Below are 19,006 nucleotides of genomic sequence, written 5' to 3'. Positions count from 1 at the left end.
CAGTAGACAAGAGCCAGCATCCCACAGTTTGGATGGCAGTTTAATAACAAGCAGAGCAGCACTTACATCAATCGTAGACATCCTGACAACACTAAGACCGGAAAAGGGAGTTTTCAAATTATAAAAAAAACTAAAAAACATCCACATAGACACAAAATGCAACCACAAATTGTACATATATCAACTACAGTGGGGGCAACGTTTTATTGGTCAATACCCTACTGATCTTCTGTCTGGAACGTTACCACTTCCCTCTCTTTACATGTGGGTGGCGCGCGCGCACACACACACACACACACACACACACACACACACACACACACACACACACACACACACACACACACACACACACACACACACACACACACACACACACACACACACACACACACACACACACACACACACACACACACACACACACACACTAAGCAGTATCAAATTTAGTTATGCAGCCTCCTGACGACATCCCAACAGAAGTGCTCCATTCAGTGGACAGAACCAGAAGAACATCAACAGACCACAATGTAGGTGGGGAACAGTCAACCTTCATCATCTTCACATCACACCACCCCTGCACCACCACCGCCACCGCACTCACACACACCCCACCCCCCTCTCTCACTCACACACATACAGACGCGCACACACTCGGGCGCGGCGTTCCTCTAGCCGATGTAGATCCGGTGGAAGTCGTTGGCGCCGAAGGCGGCGTTGCACTTGGGGCACTTCCTCTGGCGCGTGTCGTAGCGTGTCTTCACGCACTCGAAGCAGAAGACGTGGAAGCACTTGGTCAGCACAGCGTCCTTCACCCGCGAGTTGCAGCATGGGCACGTGAGTCGCGCCTGGGGGGGGGGGGGGGGGGGGGGGGGGGGGGGGGGGAGAGACACACGCTGTTAGTGGCCACCGCCCCGGGATCTGAGGGAGGCGGGGTAACCGGGAACCACACCCAGACCCCGCCCGGTCCCTGAATGTGCCACCAATCTGTCACTCATTGTTATGAATCAACCTGAATGTGAGGTCCCTGGGTCCGCTGTGATTTATGTTTATGACATATTTTGTACGCCCTGGAACTTAATGTACACACTTATTGTATGTTGTACGTCCTGGCACTTAATGTACACACTTATTGTATGCTGTACGTCCTGGCACTTAATGTACACACTTATTGTATGCTGTACGTCCTGGCACTTAATGTACACACTTATTGTATGTTGTACGTCCTGGCACTTAATGTACACACTCATTGTATGTTGTACGTTGTGGCACTTAAAGGGGACCTATTATGCTTTTTCGACTTTTACGACCTATAAACGTTGTTATAATGATTGATAGTCATGATTAACCATACTTAAGTGTCAAATAATGACGTACATGCATTTAGACGTATTCCCTGCTGACAGTCTGGGGTGGCTGTGCAGAGCGCTAAACACTCGGGACAGCGATTGCGATTCACTTGTTCACATTTCCGGGAAACATCTACGTAGACGTACTCCTGCCACGCCCCCATATGCTTGAGCTTAAAAATAGTACTTAGCATCATGTAACATATTATCCTAGCTATCTTTGTTGTATACAGTGAATAGGTTAACCTAGCGATTGTTAGTGCTTACATTTGGTTCTATGAGCATCCTTACTGTACCAACAGCGATATATCATTTATCTTTCTTCTGCCAAATGTACTTATTGCAAGTCGCTTTGGATAAAAGCGTCTGCTAAAGGCCCTAAATGCAAATCTAATGAGGAAAATAAACAGGCTCTAATTGAATTGCCAATCAATTCCAAGTGGAGAAACTATTTAGGCCTGTGCTTCCTCCTACTTCAGCCTACTGAATAATGTACAATCCAAGCTGTCTGGTGATCCTGATCTCCAGGGATCATGGAAGAACTCGAGCCTGCGACGCGGGCCCTCACCTTGTACTCGTTGATCTCCTCGTTCAGGATGTCGTCTCCGTTGCTGATCTTCTCGGCCGGTTTCTTGGCCTTCTCGATCTTCCTCCGGAGCTTGGAGATGTCCTCCTGGAGAGGGAGACGTGTCCGTTAGGAAAGCATGTGGAAACCAACACCCCAACTCCCTGCCCACCATGCGTCAGGAAGCCCTTGAAACAAGGAGCCATCCAATAGGAACCTCTGCATTATAAATATGGTGATCCTTTATTGAACTCAGAAGGTACATTGAGATACAGAATGTATTCTTCAGGGAGGTGCTGGCCCGGAGAGTCGGCAGCAGGTCATTACATCAAGGTGACAAACAGACATAAATCATTTACAAACACCAAGCTGGACAAGTTCCTCAATGTTCCTTGAGTTCCTCAAAGTTCCACAAGTTTCTCAATGTTAATCGAGTTCCTAAAAATTCCTCAAGTTCCTCAATGTTAATCGAGTTCCTCAATGATTAACGTCTTTGTTCAGTGTTCCAGGTCGATGTGTGCAGAGAGCAGGAAAGCCATTCTTTCCCGTATATATTTTCTTTTTAACATCACTGCTCCAAAACACACAAGAGGCCAAGAAGGCATTCTGGGGGCTGATATATGAAATATAAATCGAATACGTCTTTGGATACAAGACATGATATCCAAAGACTTACGCCAATATATTTCAGAAAGAAGAAAATGTCTGTATAAAGTCAATATCCAGCAGGATTTATGGCATAAATGTTCATGTGCGTGTGCGCGCATGCGTGCGCGTACCTGTGCACGGCGGGAGTTGAAGGACTCCTTCTCCCGGGAGATGCTGTTCTCCACCACCTCCTCGCGGACCAGGCTCAGCCTCTGCTGCACCTGCTCCAGCTGGGTGCGCACCTCCTCCGACAGCAGAGCAGACTCCTGAGCCTGCACAACGTCAACATGTCTTTATCACGCCTCAGACTACACCGAGGCACTACCACCCCGGTCTGGGGAAATGCAGTCAGGAGGGGCTTTAATACGCGTGTATTGAGTCTTGAGCGACACTACGCCACAATCAGAGCCGGCTTCAGCCTGATAGCCACCCCCCCCCCCCTCTTCCCGATGCCCCCCCTTGCACCAAAACTCCCCAACTGAAGCGACAGACTCACTACTGAGTGGTTGGAGGCCTAGTGGGTAGGAGCCTTTAGGGCATTTTGGGCCGAATGATTTAGGGTACAGATAATTGATTGAAGCCAGGTGGATATTTTCTATCCTTAGATCAACATTCAAGCTGAAGGCCTTTGGGAAAACAGCCCTTCATCTAGAGGTCGTTCATTAAACTCAAACATGTGTGATTGGATGCTTTATCATCATCATCATCCGGAGGCGTGAGCGCCCTACCTTGCGTTTGTTCATGTCCAGGGCCTGTGTCCTCAGGGCCAGCTCCCTCTCTGCAGTACTGATGGTGCCCTGAAGGAGGCGCTCCTTCTCTTCCAGCTTGCGCACCACCTGCAGCTGGGCGTCGACCTGGAGGGACGAGGAGGCAGCGGATTGGTCGAGCAGGAGTCAGGGTGTGGACAGGATAGTGGCAGCAGGTACACGAGGAGAGAGCTCAGAGTAAGAGGGGTGACTCGGTACAAAAATATTTGTACTTCCCCGCCTTGGTTTTAATGTTAGAATCTGGGAAGGTGCACATCGCGATAAAAAAACACTACGTTTGTATAAAGAGTATTTATGTGACTAAAATCTGTGATTTTAGTCACTGCAATTAAAAGATTCATCAAATGTATAGTTTTATAGACCGGTATAAATCTTTTACATGTCGTTTTTCTTGTTTTTTGTGCTATGAATTGATATTGACTCAGTGTGGTCTGAGTAGTGAGCTAATCTTCAGGTCTGTGATCAATGGACTGTTTACATTCTATCAGTCACTGTGGGTCATTGAACATTTGTCTAAGACTGGAATCTTACCCATGAATCTAGTCTTACAGTGTCTTACTGTCTGTGTCTGTCTATGCGTGTGTGTGGTTAAATACGTGTGAACGTGAGTAAACGTGTTGTGTGAACACGCGTGTACATGTGCGTGTGAACGCGTGTCCCCATGTGTGTTCATCTCCGAGTCCTAACCAACCAACCGCAGGGCCTCACCTGGGTCTTGAGCGTGAGCAACTGGTCGGCCAGCTCCTCCTTCTCCTCCTTCAGCAGCTTGTGGATCTGGTTGGACTTGATGCGCTCGCTCATCAGCTTGAAGTTGGCGTCGTCCTTCTCGCGCAGCTGCTGCATCAGACGGATGTTCTGCTCCTGCATGTCCTCGAAGGCCTGGCCCGTCACGTCCATCTCGCTCAGCAGCGCATCCTCCTCCTGCATGGGTGCCAGCGTGTGTGTGTGCGTGTGCGTGCACATGCATGTGTGAAAGTGTGTTTAAATGTGTGAACACGTGTTTAAAATGTGTGAATGAAGGTGTGTCAGCAGGTGTGCGTTGGGAGGTGTTTTCAGAGCGTTAAAGAAGAACCAAAACGACACTCGAAGCCTTCAGCACCAAACACTGGTCGTTCCCATCGTCGTCCAATTGGAACCAAACCATAAAGCCATCGCACCGATCAAACCACACGGAAGGAATGGACCTTTCTTAAGAACGTCACATGTTAGCAATAACGTCCACTACGGCCGCTTGCCTGCTTGGCGATGGAGAGCTTCTTGTTGAGGATGTCGATCTGCTCCTCCACCGAGCGGATCTTCCTCAGGGCCTCCTCGTCCGCCATCTTCTTGCCCTCCCTCCTCTCCCTCTCCTCCAGGTCCCTGAGCCGCTGCCTCAGCTCCTCCACCTGGGGGGGGCGAGGAAGAGGAGGAAGAGGAGGAGGAGGGGAGGAGGAGGGGGGAGGGAGGAGGAGGGGGGAGGAAGGAAGAGGAGGAGGAGGAGGGGAGGAGAAGGGAAGAGGAGGAGGAGGGGAGGAGAGGAGGAGGAGGAAGGAAGAGGAGGGTCGTCAGATCATCACAACAAAACTAGGAGACCCTCTACTGAGGAAATAGTATACGCTAGAACCGACGTGTGGATGATGTGGACCCTCTGGTACAAAGCATTTAACTCTGAACTCAGTGAAAGGATGAGTTAAAAAGACAATTGTTCCGATGAAAGATTTACGATTTTAGCAATGAAGCGAGATCTTCTAGCGTCTACATGACAGAATGTGTTTCAGAGCACATTCCAAGCAACACCTTTCGCATATTGCTCCTTTAATGCAAGACTCTAAAAAGACTTACAAAATAAAATGAAAAGAATTTGAACTGCAATGGGAGCCTCTACAGATGAAACAGTGTTGTTGTTGTTGGGTGTTTGTGGTGGAACGCCGTGGCAGATAGAAGGTGCTCCCTACCTCTGATTTGGCCTTCTTCTCAGCGGCCATCAGCTGCACCTTGTCCCTCTGCTCCTTGGGCGCTGAGCGGTACATGTCCAGCAGCAGCTTCATCTCTCTCTGGGACTCCTGGGCTTTCCTGCAGCCACAACATCATCATCATCATCACCACCTTCATCACCCTTATCATCATCACCACCACCATCAACACAATCATCACAATCACCAACATCATCACCTCCACCACCACATTCATCATCACCTCCACCACCACATTCATCATCACCAACACCACCACCTTCCTCATCACCACCGCACCTTCATCATCACCACCACCACCATCCTCATCACCACCACCATTACCACCACCTTCATTACCACCACCACCACCACCACCATTATCATCACCACCGACACCTTCCTCCTCATCACCGTCATCATCAACACCTCTATCATCACCAACACCTTCATCATCACCACCACCACCACCACCTTCATCATCACCAACACCACCACCTTAATCTCCATCATGTTGTTATCTGGTTGTCATTGGTAACGGGTAAAAGACGGCCCCTACTTGAGCTCGGTGCGGACGGTCTTCAGCTGCTCCACCTCCTTCCTCTTCGGCACGCCGCCCACCGAGGGGCGGTCCCCACTCGCCTCCTCCGATTGGCTGCTGCCGGGCTTGTCCCGCTCCTCCTTGGCCCCGCCCCCGCCCCGCGTGCTCCTCTCGCGCTCCTTCTCCTTCTCCCGCTCCTCCTTCTTCACGCTCTCCTTCCTGTCCTCCTTCCGGTCCTCCTTCTCCTCCTCCTTCACGTCCCCATCTGCCCCGGGCTCCGTCTTCACCAGGACACCTGGGGGGCCGCAAGACACACGCCTCCCTTTGAATGGATGAATGAATGGATGAATGAATGGATGAACGAATGAATGAGACAGTGACTTATACAAAATACAGACAAGAGAGATGGTCAATTTCAGTCCCTCCAGAAAAATGCGGCGTTTTTTTGTGATTGTTGCGGCCAAAAATCCTTGATTATGTGGCACGTTTTCTTAAAAAATGCGATGAAATATGCGGCATATTTATGCAATTTTATGCAATGAAATTGCAGGAACTTGCAAAAAATGCAGCTTTTCGATGACGTCCACGTCGCGTAATTACGTCACTTCATAACGTTCCCATGCAACAGGGGGAAATGGCTGTGTGAAGCAAACGCAACACTTTTTAACTTTCTGCTAAGATACATGTGACTTTTTTGCAACGAAAATGCGGGGATTATGAAATCCTGCAAGCCCCGCATTTTGCGGGGAAGTGCGGCATATTTGAAATGCGGCCCCCGCATGAATATGCAGACTTGGGGACTGGTCAATGTTGCAATGAGAGGTTTTCTAACGTTGGATTCGTTCCATTGGAACGAATCCAGGGTCGTGTGTCAGACCCCCTTTGGGATGAGGATGACTAGGCAGGGTGGGAGTGGGACTCACTGCTGTGTATTATGTACAGCAGGTCGGATTAATTCAATGTGTATACCTTTATTAGGATTTAATGAGGATTTTATATGGATAAACTGATGTTCAGATGTTTTACTTTTAAAACAGTTTAAAATCACAATGTTTTGTGTGTGTGTGTGTGTGTGTGAGCGACAACACAACACGATGGCACGATGGCTACGACGCAGGGGGGGCGGCTTCTCACCGGTGCTGCTGGGCGTGGCCGAGCCACTGTCTGACTCCGCCTTGACCGTGGCGGCGGCGTCGCCGGCGGTGACGGTGGCTGCAGGAGAGACGGTCTCTTCCTTCACATCCATCTCCGTGCTGGACTGGGAATGCAGCACGCCGCTGCCCTTAGCGGCGCGGACCTATGGCAGAGGGGGGGGGGGGGGGGAGCGGTGAGCGTTCCCTGGGGGGGGCTGAGGACGAGGCGTTGGGCAGAGGGCGACCCTGTCCCTACTCACCAGGGTGAGCTCAGTCTGGGTCTCCCTCAGCCTCAGCTTGAACTTCACCACCTCCCCCTTCATCTGCTGGTTGTGGTTCTGCAGGGTGCTGATCAGGTGGCGCATCTCCTTGTTGATCGGGCCTGGGGGGGGGGGGGGGAGAGAGGGCAAGAGGAAGGAGGGGGAGAGAGGGCAAGAGGAGGGAGGGGGAGACGGTGGGAGGAGGGGAGGAGGGAGGGGGAGACGGTGAGAGGAGGAGGGGGGGGAGAGAGGGCAAGAGGAGGGAGGGGGGGGAGAGGGCAAGAGGAGGGAGGGGGGAGAGAGGGCAAGAGGAGGGAGGGGGAGACGTTGGGAGGAGGGAGGGGGAGAGGAGGAGACGGTGAGTTCCACAGAGAGAGGGATTTTTCGTGTTGATGTCAAGGGTTCTGGTGTGTGTCTGTGTGTGTCCGTGTGTCTGTGTGTGTCCGTGTGTCTGTGTGTGTCCGTGTGTCTGTGTGTGTCCGTGTGTCCGTGTGTGTCCGTGTGTGTGATCTACCTGCTTGCTCATTGGCTGCCAGGGTCTGCTCAAACTCGATGCGCAGCATCTCGTACTCCTTCCTGACCTGGGCCAGCGTGTCCTCCAGCTGGAACACCTCCGTCCGCACCTTCCTCTGCAGCGCCACCTCGTCGTTCTGACACACGCCACATTCAATCACTCACCCAGGTCCGAAAAGGTCCCAGGGCACTTATCGCAACGAGTAGGGGTTTCCCCGGTGTCCTGGCTAAAGCTGCCCAACCAGGCCCATTCAATCTGGCCCCCTCATCATCCTCCTGTATAATCGGCTGCCTCATTAATTCCCTCACTCTCGCGTGGTGAGCGTTCTGGCGCAGATTTTGCTGCCGTGCATCACCCAAGTGGGTGCTGCACATTGGTGGTGGTGAGTGAGGTCCCCCCTTCACTGTGAAGCGTCTTCGAGTGTCTAGAAAATCGCGATATCAATTATTATTATTACGTTACATTTGATTTGTATAGCCCTTAAAGGTGACATATTATACCACCAGGTGTGATTAGCCGTTACAAGACGTTTTGAATTCTGCCTCTACTGACATCACAAGTGGGCGTGTCCACCTAGATGTGTGACGGATAGATGAGCAACGTTTGCTACAGTCCACTATGCAGGCTGGTAGACTGATCCATCCAGCGCACATCTAGGTAGACACGCCCGCTAGTGATGTCAGAAGAGGCAGATTTAAAAAAATGTCTTTTAACGGCTAATCACACTCACACCTGGTGGTATAATATGTCATCTTTAGTCACAGGTACAGTCTCAAAGGGCTGAACAGGCCATGTGTGTATTACCTCCCCCTGACCGTAGCCCCCCAGAGGGCAAGAAAAAAACTCCCTTAATTAGCAAGAAGGAAATGTAGAGAAGGAACGGCGAGTGGGGATCCCTCCTGCCAGGGATGATTCGGGGGGCGATGGGTGCCATCATTGAATTGGCCCCCATTACATCAACACCTTGTCAGAGACAACTCCACTTCCTGACACATTTCTACTCGAGCTGGCCAATTCGTTTACCCAAGGCCTCCTCATTTGGGACCTGGTGATAAAGTGACGTAAGCTATGGTACCTCTGTACACGGGACATGTTTTGGGAAATGAGGGTATTGTGGGAGAGGGGTAGCAGCCACCGTGCATCTGATCGAGCTATCGAAGGCTTATACATGCACACGTTAAATCACTGAACTGCAAATTCAACCCACGGCCAAGTTATGATCATTCCCTGTATTTTAGAACTGTGTGGACAATGTGTTGATCAACCAACGTCCAAACATGCATAGCCAGTCATGCAAATACACAACCACAGACCCCCAAACGCCCACAGACAGACCCACGCACCCACACAAACACACACACACAGACCCCGACACACACCCACCTCCATGTGCTCCAGCTGGCGGAGGCGGGCCGTTCGGGTGGTGTTGAGGCGGGTGCGGGTCTCGTCCAGCTGGCTCTTGAGCCCCAGAGACTCGTTGTACAGCACAGAGAACTGGGACTGCAGGCATCGGTACTCCGCACTGTCCTTGACCACGCCCTCCGCCCGGCTCAGCAGCTCCGCCTACATGGGGGAGGGGGGGGACAACATGAGGGGGTGTTTCCAAACAGCACAACCCGACTGATCGGCAAATCGTCTGTACTTCCAAGAAAGAAAACCGGGAATTGCTTGCTTGGTTGTCCCCTCGTTTTTTTCCCCAGACTTTTTCCAAGCCCATTAAAAATCACATATAGACTACATTTCTAAATACAATTGTCAAAATTACATTTTCGAAACATGAACGATTAAAAAAAATAAGTCATGCCAACAAGTCATGCCAGACAACTGTTTTTAGCAAAATAGATTTGTCTCACCAACAGGAAGCTACGAAAAAACATTGCTGAGCGGGTTCCGCTTAATTCACGACTTGACATCAGTTTTTGTAGCATATGAAATCAGGGCTTTTCACATTCCCATCATGCAGGGTCTGAACAGCCGTGTTAATGCAACCATAATGATCGCCACTAGAGGACGCTACGCCGCAACACAACTCCCATGTGTAGTAGGCTCTTATGAATGAAATTAGTTTCTATGCAAGTTGGCTTTTCAATCAGTTCAAGTACTTGCGCGCCGATGATGTTATATGAATGTTTTAGCACAAAAAGTTGAAAGATGAAAAGACAGATGTATTGCATTCATGCTGTTGTATATAAGACCTATGGTTAGACGTATTACAATACTATTTGCTTAAAGAATAGTCTATTCATTCCGAATGCAAGTATTTAAAAGTATACGTGAATTAAACCTCAAAAGAATCGTACACTTATCAGACCGAACCGCACAGAACTGCTTCAAAAGTAAACTAGCGCTTGTCTATGGCATCGGAGCCAACGTATCAAGTGCGATCCGTGCTTCCAAGGAGAGACGTACACCCTTAATCATCGGTCTATAAACCCAAGTGTGTGCTGTGGGCTCGCTGTACCTTCATGTTGTTGTTCTCGTGGTTGACGCTGGCCAGGTCCTGCTCCAGCTTCTGCAGCTCACTGTTGCGGTTATCGGCCAGCTCCCGGTTCTCCTCCAGCTCGCTGTTCATCTCCTCGAACTGGAGGGAGAGACGAGGGGCGTTCAGGGTCAACACGGCCCACAGATCAGGGAGCTGCGTGTGCTCCGGATTAACATCGACGCCGGGACAACTACGGTTGCGGTACCTTTCTCTTGTTGATGGTGATGGTCCCACACACACTGCTGGCCTCGCCGCAGACCTTGTAGCCTTTGCTGTTCACCTGCAACACAATTAAGAACCGTTTAAACAGGGGCAATCTACAGAAGAAACATTAACCTTTAGGAGTGGTGCATTGTACCAGGTTTGAGCAAATTTTTATTTTCCACCTGTAGTTATTTACATTTAAGGCATTAGGCAGACACTTTTATCCAAAGGGACTTACAATAAGTACATTTGTCAGAAGAAGTGAACCAATATATCGCTGTCGGTACAGTAAGGATGTTCATAGAACCAAATGCCCAGCACTAACAATCGCTATTCCCCGTACACAGCAATGATAGCTAGGATAAGATGCGACACAAATAAGTGCTATAACTAAATACAACACACAATAAGTGCGTACATTGAGTGCCAGGATGTACAACATACAATAAGTATCGAATTCTGATCACGATTTCGATTTTAGCGTCAAACAATGACAAAATGAACACATCGAGTTTTTTGAGTCTTTACTTTATTTTTTATTTAATGTTTTATAGAAAGAGCAGAACAGCTGGATACATATCTGTATATTATTTTAGATTGAAACAATTTATTTTCGACCATTTTGCTGCGAAATTTGAAAGTTCTCAGTTCCGTTTTTTTTGGGAGAGACATGCTGAATAAATGCAACATGTTTTCAAACTCAAAAATAATCGTTTGAATAATCGTGAATTCAATATTGACCAAAATAATCTGGATTATGATTTTTCCCATAATCGAGCAGCCCCAGCTTGCAGATAAGACGGCGCCGGACTCACCCGCTCCAGGATCTCGCTGAGCCGGGCATTCAGCCGGTTCTCCCGCCGGCGGATCTTCTCCATGTCCCACTGGAGCTCCTCGATGAGGCCCTGCAGCTCGCTGACCCGGGTGTCCGCCTTGGCGGCCGCACGGCCCAGGGAACGAGACTGGAGGGGGGAGAGGGGGGGGCAGAGGGTTAGGAGGGGGAACCAGGGGGCATCTAAACGCTGTCTGGAATAGATTGCCGAGTTGCTGACAGTGGCTCTATGAAGGTGCATGCATGTATGAATGTATGTATGCATGCATGTATGTATGTATGCATGTGCTATTGCTAATGTACTAGGGGGATCTGGTGCTCCATACCTCTGTGGTCATTTGACTGTGTTTCTGTGTGAGATCTTCGGACAGTTGACGTAGTCTGTCGTTCTCATTGGTCAGTAGGGTGTTGAGCTGGGAGGCCACCTGCCATAGAGAGCCCTCTGGAAAGAGACGGGTATTTTACGAGGCCTGCAAACTCCTCAGGGAATAATGTCCATGATCATATCCACGGGCAGCTTCAATGACACTCTCCTCCATACGTTTTGATTGCATCCTCCAACACTCATAGAAGGGCGTACAATGTTGATACATGTAATAATAATAATAATAATAAATTTAATTTAGAGGCGCCTTTCAAAACACCCAAGGTCACCTATGTACACATGTACACATACATTACGTCTATACATGAGGGCTTTTACTACGCTTTTATTCCAAATCACTTACAACTGTTCAGACACACATTCACACACCGACAGCAGAGTCAACCATGCAATGCGACAGCCAGCTCGTCGGGAGCAGTTAGGGTTTAGGTTTAGGTGTCTAACAAACCTTCCGGATACAAGTCAACCGACTCTGTCTCCCGAGCTAAGCCAACATACAGATACACACACTTCCAACCGGTACATCCAAATTCAACTCTGGTTCAACCCATGCCCTGCCCTTCGTCTTACCGCCGCCCGAGTCAGGCTCCACCTTGAGGCGCTCCACGGTGCTCTTCAGCCCCTCGTAGAGCTCCACCACACGGGTCACTTGCTTCTGGCTGGAGTCCAGCCTCTCCTGCAGCTCCGCCTCCATCTCCTCCGTGCTGCTGCTGGCCAGCGTGGCCAGGAAGGAGTTGGCCGTCTCCCCCTGGTGGCCTATGATCCCCGCGGCGGAGCAGAGGTGCACAGACAGTGTGACATGGCAGGTACATGACTCTTTTTCACCTAATATCTAATCCAAATATCATTTACATTTAAATGTAGGGTATTTAGCAGACGCTTTTACTCAAAGGGACCAACATCAGTCACAAGAAAGAGAAATAATATATAGCTGTCGATAGAGAAAGGATGTTCATAGAACAGCCAAGCACTAACAATTGTTAGGTTAACCAAAATGTGGTTGTAAACCCTGATTACAGCCACGGTCCTTCTTCGACAAAACAGTGGGTTTGGAAGAAGATTTGCTACCACTCCTACAGCTACATACTTTCGAAACGCTTTCTACCCACAACGTCTCGCTGAACAGTAAAACATCATTGCTCACATGGTCAACTGATACAGGTAAGCATAATCAACCCAAGATGGCCCACGTTTCATCGCAAAACGGCAATGGCTTTTAGTTCCTGGTTCATGCGTCTCTCTGTACCTCTGTCCTTGGGCCTCTCCTGATTCGAGTCTCCATCCGGCTCCGGCGTTCCCGGCTTCAGCCTCGGCCCCTGTCCCTCGGTGGCGGGAGATTTCTCGGGCTCCTTGTCGGATTGGTCGCAGCGCCTCACAGTCAGTTTCACGTTCTCGTCAAACTGAAATCAGGAGATAAAAGAGGGCGGGCCGTCACGCTCTGCTGTTTGATTGGCTGGCTTTGGGTTGACCTACTTGCTTGGAGGTGTGTTGCTGTGGTTTACCTGGTTCCAGTATCTGTTGAGGATGAGTAGACTGGCGTCGTCTGTGGCCTGACGAGTCTCCAGCCGTTCAACACGGTCTCGCAGCTCATCCTCAATCACCTGCACCAAACAAGATCCAGATTAGGATTTTTTTCTCATTTAAAATGCAACTGTTGTACTCAGAAATGTGAAGATAAGCTTTGGTTTACCTGTCTTTGATCAAGGGCTTCTCCCAGCTTGCGGTTTTTAACTTGCAGAGCTTTGATGTCTTGTTCCTCCTGAGAAGAGACGTTTCAAACATGACATGAGGAGTAGAGGTGTGGGGGGGCACCCAGGGTGAAATAGGGCAGATCCTAACTTCGATCGTGATTCTTCTTACCGTGTTGGCGTTGAGTCCAAGTTTGATGACAGTTTCCACAGCCGTGCTCCCCCCAGCAGCCGCGCTGAGCCCGGGACCGGCGTCCTCTCCCCCGTCCCGCTCCCTCCGCTTCTCGGGAGGCCCCGAGGAAGGACCGCCGGCCTCAGAAGGACGCTTCTGGCCCGACATCCTGACGCTGCTCAGACAGAATACATGGACAGGTTGCTCAGAGACAAAAGCAGTAATACTTACCCATAAGACATCATTTTTGTAATGCATTATTTTAGTGGTCGTCTCGGAGCATGATTTAAATAAGAGTATGCAAACACGATGGGGGGTATTGAGGTGATCAACAGTTATTCTTCTCGGGTTTAACATTATTCATCCTGCAGAGAATTAGCTCGTAGCTAGAGGAAGCTAGTGTTTTCAATTGTTCCGGGTACTACTGTGAAAGAAAACACAAACTTCCCCGGATAGTTGATCCGATTAAACGTCTTAGTGGATCAAATAACATTATTTGCTCTTACCGTTTTGCACAAAATGTTTGATTTACTGAATCTATTGAGTGATGATTTTGAGTGTGGTGTTTATGTTGCGGCTTTTTTGGGGGACGGTTTCCGGAAGCGGAAGTGTCTGTCTGTTTGTTACGAGTTCATATTACAACTATCATGTGTAATACCGCCCCCAACAGGAAAGGAAGGCAGAGTGCATTCACAATGAGCTGTGAACAAAAGCCAAGGCTGTAGAGATACAACGATCCCATCTATCATTCGACTCGTTAAAGGCACCCAGTGCAACTTTCGAGGCTTAAAAATAAACATTCAATTTCTAGTCTTTTTTACACGTAGTAAGTTTCAATAACTCCATACCATTACATACCGACATTTAAGCAGCAAAGATGAGACGTCGTTGTGTGGTGAGAACTGATACAAAATCGATAACAACAACAATGCCGCCATTTTCTTTATTTTTTGTAACCTACAATAAATAAAGCAGGCTTCCAGTCAATGGAAAAATGGCTTCTCCCCACCGGCGATTGTTGTTGTTTACGATTTTCTATCAGTTCTCACCACACAACGACGTCTCATCTTTGCTCCTTGAATGTCGATATGTAATGGTATGGAGTTATTGAAACTTACTACGTGTAAAAAAGACTAGAAATTGAATGTTTATTTTTCATTGAATGTTTACATAAAGTTGCACTGGGTGCCTTTAAACCGGTTTTCATCAGATAGCTGCAAAGGGCCTTGTTGCCGCAGATATCATGGAACTGTAAACCAAGTGTCCAGTCAGTACAAATGGGAAGGAAGGACTATGCTTTAGGATCCGGGTTTATTGTAATTGAGAAATATGTGAATCACATTATAAAACCATTATGTGCACATCGGTAACACTCAGAAGCCTAGGTTCTGTAATAAAACCCAGAAAATATCTCATAAAGAATGAAGCAGTTTTCCATGGAGGTTTGCGCAGGAAGTTTGATTGAAAGGCGGAACTCCTGACCTAGAAGACCATTGCTCATGGGGTCCAGGGTCCATGTTGATCAAAGGTTGGCTCATTCATGTGCTCCCGTCCTCTGTCCTACCTCATCGCTGGGTGTATGTTACGCAGGAGTCAGCAAATGACTGCTGGGGCTATGAGTAAAGTCCCTGAAAGTTCTTTGAACCAGGATCAATACTGTTTATGAACGTCATGTTGAAGTCTTTTGGCGTATGGTTGGAGTGCATAAACAAAACAAAATAATAATTGCTCACTTCTTTGTAGAAATAACCAAGCCACACTAAGTGCTACATCTGCAGAAGAGTGTTTCCAATCATGTACCTTCCTGATCTATAGGGTCTTGACACGTATGTGAATGATAATACAATATTATTTAATCTAATGTGTCTGAATGCATGCAGGAGTCTTGTGTTGGGTTGTATTTTATTATAAGGTCTTGCGTACTATGTCTATATACTCTGTTTAAGGGTACACCCTATTGTCAGTGAGAATGAATTTCCTTTTTGAGAACAATAAACTACTATCTTGATTCAAAATGCATGCAATACAATAAAAATTAATAGTATTCATCATCATGTTGCGTGAACAGGCCTTATCTTCAATGGTGGACCTCTGAACTAAAGGGTTAGGCTACATAAAATGTTGTCCCAACTAAAATATTCTGAAATGTGCATTTAATCTTCATTACAACGCATGCATATTATTCTCCTTTTGAGAAATGTAACTGAAAAAACAAAGCAACCGGATTTGCAGCATTGCAAGGCGACAGCCGTCTCCGTTTAGATTGGAACACGTCCCAACTAGGCTACATGATGCAATCCATTTCGACAAGGTGATCCTGATTTTCCACTAATATGTTCTAAGCTTTTACAGCCAGTACACTTTCAGGCCATGTTCTTCGGAGTTGAAATCATCCTGTCAGGTTGTGATTAGTCAAAGTCCAACAATGATCATTAATTCGTGGATCACGCCCAGTCTATGCGTTTGGACCAATTGCATGATGAACGCCGCTGCACGCCTCTGATGCACGCCTCTGCCACATGTTGCGCCTCCTCCTTCACTCCACACAGTCAATAAAGCCCGCTCTGTGGCGACTGCTCGTCCTACCCGATCACTCCTCGTCTGTTGTGTGGCAGCGGAAGCCTTCTGTTCGTTTATCTTCAAGTGATATCAACAACTGCCAAGTAAGATTACTGCAAAACCTTCTCATGTTTGGTAAAAGTTACTTGGATGGTTAAGTTAACATGCATGTGTTCAACTTATAATGCACTTACGGATCTGTATTCATATTTTCTATGATGTTGATTTTTTTATTTAACTTTTCGCGATGCAATTATTCTGTTCATTGGTTTGACGACGTATGTGGAAATGGTTCAGTGAATCTATATATCATCCATCGCCTCTTATTATCCATCGCATCGCCGCTGAACTATAACCGGCAGTTTTTGCACTTATGCAACTAAATATTTTGCATAGGTGGAAAGGTTATTTGTAGCCACTCTCTTGCATGTAGACATTAACTAGCAATCCTACCTGTGGTATTTTGATTTTTATGATTTTTATTTGATTTTTCTTTTACTGCCTGACGTAACACCTGATGCTCTCATTTTCTTTGTTTTCTTAGTATGACTCATCAGTTCCCGGCCCTGTCTCCGGAGCAGAAGAAGGAGCTCTCTGACATTGCTCAGAGGATGGTGGCCCCTGGAAAGGGAATTCTGGCTGCAGATGAATCCACAGGTGAAAAGGATACAATGCTTGGACATAATGTTTCCTTCTGTGTGTATTCAAAAGTTACCTTGATAGTAATCATTCTATGTTTTCCTGCAAAGGCACCATGGGAAATCGCCTGAAGAAGATCAACGTAGAGAACAGTGAGGAGAACCGTCGCTACTTCCGCGACCTGCTCTTCTCCGTCGACACCCTCGCCAGCAGCATCGGGGGCGTCATCTGCTTCCATGAGACCCTGTACCAGAAGGCTGACAACGGCAAGCTCTTCCCCCAAGTCATCAAGGACAAGGGAATTGTTGTAGGCATCAAGGTAAACGAGGGGGCAACAAGCCCGCTTCTCAAGCCAGTCCTAAAAGGATTCGCACCTCAACTAATTTGTCACTTTGACCCTGGGAGTTACTGATTAATTTATTTCTTGTATCAGGTAGATAAAGGCACCGCTGGCCTGAACGGAACCGACGGTGAAACCACCACACAAGGTACTTGCTTGGAGCTCATCTCTTCTGTATTTTGAGAGAACATTATTTGCGTTTCTGTAATTGTCAACATGGCCCGACACTAAAGGATGCATTCCTGATCGTATCATATTAAAGGCATCAACAAGGTGTCTAAAAACGGGTGTGTCCCCCTGCAGGTCTGGACGGCCTTTCAGAACGATGTGCCCAGTACAAGAAGGACGGCTGTGACTTTGCCAAGTGGAGGTCCGTGCTCAAGATCTCCGACGGCTGCCCCTCCGCTCTGGCCATCGCAGAAAATGCCAACGTGCTGGCAAGATATGCCAGCATCTGCCAACAGGTGTGTGATTAGGATTCATCCTGCATCCATGCACATTCAGTGAAGTACATCAGTGATTCACTTCACGAGGACTCCATGAGTGCCGGTCGGTTAAAGTAACACAACTTGCCCCAACAGAACGGTCTGGTGCCCATCGTGGAGCCAGAGATCCTTCCTGACGGAGACCACGACCTGAAGCGCTGCCAGTATGTCACAGAGAAGGTCAGTAGAACACCATAACTGAAACAAGCCCCAAACACTAAAGGCTATGCTCTCCAACAACATTGACTCGGTGGATTGGTTTTCTGGCGCCTACATTTCCAACTGAACCGATTCCTGGTCCCCAGGTGTTGGCGGCTGTTTACAAGGCCCTGTCCGACCACCACGTCTACCTGGAGGGCACCCTGCTGAAGCCCAACATGGTCACCGCTGGACACTCCTGCACCCAGAAGTTCACCCCTGAGGAGGTCGGCATGGCAACAGTGACCGCTCTGAGGAGAACCGTCCCGTCCGCGGTACCCGGTAAGGCTTTCTTTAAAAAAAATGCTTTTTGAGGGACGCACATACCCGGTGTGGCACTACCAACCGAGGAGGCTGTAGAAGTCATGGCAAGGTGCACACTAGGTTAACCTAAGCGTGCCCCGGTTCCTCCCAGGTGTCTGCTTCCTGTCTGGAGGCCAGAGCGAGGAGGAAGCTTCCCTCAACCTGAACGCCGTCAACCAGGTGCCCCTCCACCGCCCCTGGAAGCTGACCTTCTCCTTCGGTCGCGCTCTCCAGGCCTCCGCACTCGCAGCCTGGCAGGGCAAGACCGCCAACAAGGCCGCTTCCCAGCAAGCCTTCAGCACAAGGGCCAAGGTGAGCCAATGGGGGGGTGGGGCAGCATCACAATAATAATATGATGTATTCGAAGATTGTTGAGATACCATTGCTTATCTGGCTATTAAGTAACACATGGCTGATTTGTGATCATATTAACTTTGTCGGGATCCTTTTCCCTTGAAGTTGCCCAACATGTGTGGCTGATTATTAACAGCCTGTCGACTTTGGCCCTTGTGTTCCTCAGATCAATGGCCTGGCCGCTAAGGGAGAATATAAGCCGACCGGCTCGTCCGACCAGTCCGCCACGCAGTCTCTGTACACAGCAAGCTACGTTTATTAAACGCAATATTTAAAAATGATGAAAAAAAATAAATAAAGATGGACCAAAGTTGTTTGTACTTCCTGTCCTGCAAACTCCTGCTATTTCTTTATGCCTCAGATCTGAATAAATGTGACCAACTTTGAACTTCAACATTTTGCCTACCGACCTCAGAAACGCCCTGCTTCTGGTCTTTGCCTCAAATCTAGTTGTGTGGTCCTCTCTTTGGAGTCATCTGTCGGGCTTTATTGTGAGGGCTTCTCTGTGAAATGAGAATAAACGTGTTTCTGTGCGCTGCTCGCTGACGTCATTCCTCACCTTATATAAACCTACTTTCAACTTACACATTTGGAAAATTGTCACATTAAAGCTGATTTCGAAAGTAATTGAAACGCCTTTCTGGCTTGCATTTTTTT

General features: G+C 48.3%; 2 protein-coding genes across 3 annotated transcripts; one reads left to right on the top strand and one right to left on the bottom strand.

The window, feature by feature from the left end:
- Nucleotides 1-22: 22 nt before the first annotated feature.
- rnf20 (ring finger protein 20, E3 ubiquitin protein ligase) lies at nt 23-14,105 on the bottom strand. 2 transcript variants are annotated; one of them, XM_060062422.1, is made up of 22 exons: nt 13,978-14,105; nt 13,472-13,646; nt 13,302-13,370; nt 13,114-13,212; nt 12,858-13,011; nt 12,182-12,367; nt 11,553-11,668; nt 11,210-11,356; nt 10,396-10,470; nt 10,170-10,289; nt 9,092-9,271; nt 7,709-7,844; nt 7,195-7,316; nt 6,936-7,098; nt 5,820-6,123; nt 5,264-5,381; nt 4,565-4,714; nt 4,038-4,250; nt 3,291-3,416; nt 2,694-2,834; nt 1,918-2,022; nt 23-848 (listed from the first exon to the last, which is right to left on the bottom strand). In XM_060062422.1, the coding sequence occupies exons 2-22, from the start codon at nt 13,637-13,639 to the stop codon at nt 672-674; spliced, it is 3,069 nt and encodes a 1,022-aa protein (XP_059918405.1). In that variant the 5' UTR covers nt 13,640-13,646; nt 13,978-14,105; the 3' UTR covers nt 23-671. The 2 variants fall into 2 exon arrangements, with proteins under 2 accessions (XP_059918405.1, XP_059918406.1); XM_060062423.1 differs by having other exon boundaries at nt 5,820-6,096.
- A 1,868-nt stretch (nt 14,106-15,973) lies between these two features.
- On the top strand, nt 15,974-18,739 carry aldob (aldolase b, fructose-bisphosphate). Its single transcript, XM_060062421.1, has 9 exons — nt 15,974-16,134; nt 16,575-16,687; nt 16,780-16,988; nt 17,103-17,157; nt 17,313-17,473; nt 17,591-17,674; nt 17,800-17,974; nt 18,108-18,307; nt 18,516-18,739. Exons 2-9 carry the CDS (start codon nt 16,576-16,578, stop codon nt 18,609-18,611), a joined length of 1,092 nt encoding a protein of 363 aa, XP_059918404.1. The 5' UTR covers nt 15,974-16,134; nt 16,575; the 3' UTR covers nt 18,612-18,739.
- The last annotated feature ends 267 nt before the right edge of the window (nt 18,740-19,006 follow it).

Source organism: Gadus macrocephalus, chromosome 10 (genome assembly GCF_031168955.1).
Source record: "Gadus macrocephalus chromosome 10, ASM3116895v1".
In the NCBI taxonomy this organism is placed as follows: domain Eukaryota; kingdom Metazoa; phylum Chordata; class Actinopteri; order Gadiformes; family Gadidae; genus Gadus; species Gadus macrocephalus.
This window is presented reverse-complemented; position numbering and strand designations above follow the sequence as displayed.

What these genes read in the sequence shown, in the direction of transcription:
- aldob (XM_060062421.1), top strand. Translation starts at nt 16,576, where the DNA reads ATGACTCATCAGTTCCCGGCCCTGTCTCCGGAGCAGAAGAAGGAGCTC. An exon ending in GAATTGTTGTAGGCATCAAG is followed by an intron (nt 16,989 to 17,102) that starts GTAAACGAGGGG and finishes TTCTTGTATCAG; the next exon opens with GTAGATAAAGGCACCGCTGG. An exon ending in ATGCCAGCATCTGCCAACAG is followed by an intron (nt 17,474 to 17,590) that starts GTGTGTGATTAG and finishes TTGCCCCAACAG; the next exon opens with AACGGTCTGGTGCCCATCGT.
- rnf20 (XM_060062422.1), bottom strand. Translation starts at nt 13,639, where the DNA reads ATGTCGGGCCAGAAGCGTCCTTCTGAGGCCGGCGGTCCTTCCTCGGGG. An exon ending in TTGGACTCAACGCCAACACG is followed by an intron (nt 13,371 to 13,471) that starts GTAAGAAGAATC and finishes GTCTCTTCTCAG; the next exon opens with GAGGAACAAGACATCAAAGC. An exon ending in AGCTCTCCATCGCCAAGCAG is followed by an intron (nt 4,251 to 4,564) that starts GCAAGCGGCCGT and finishes GCACCCATGCAG; the next exon opens with GAGGAGGATGCGCTGCTGAG.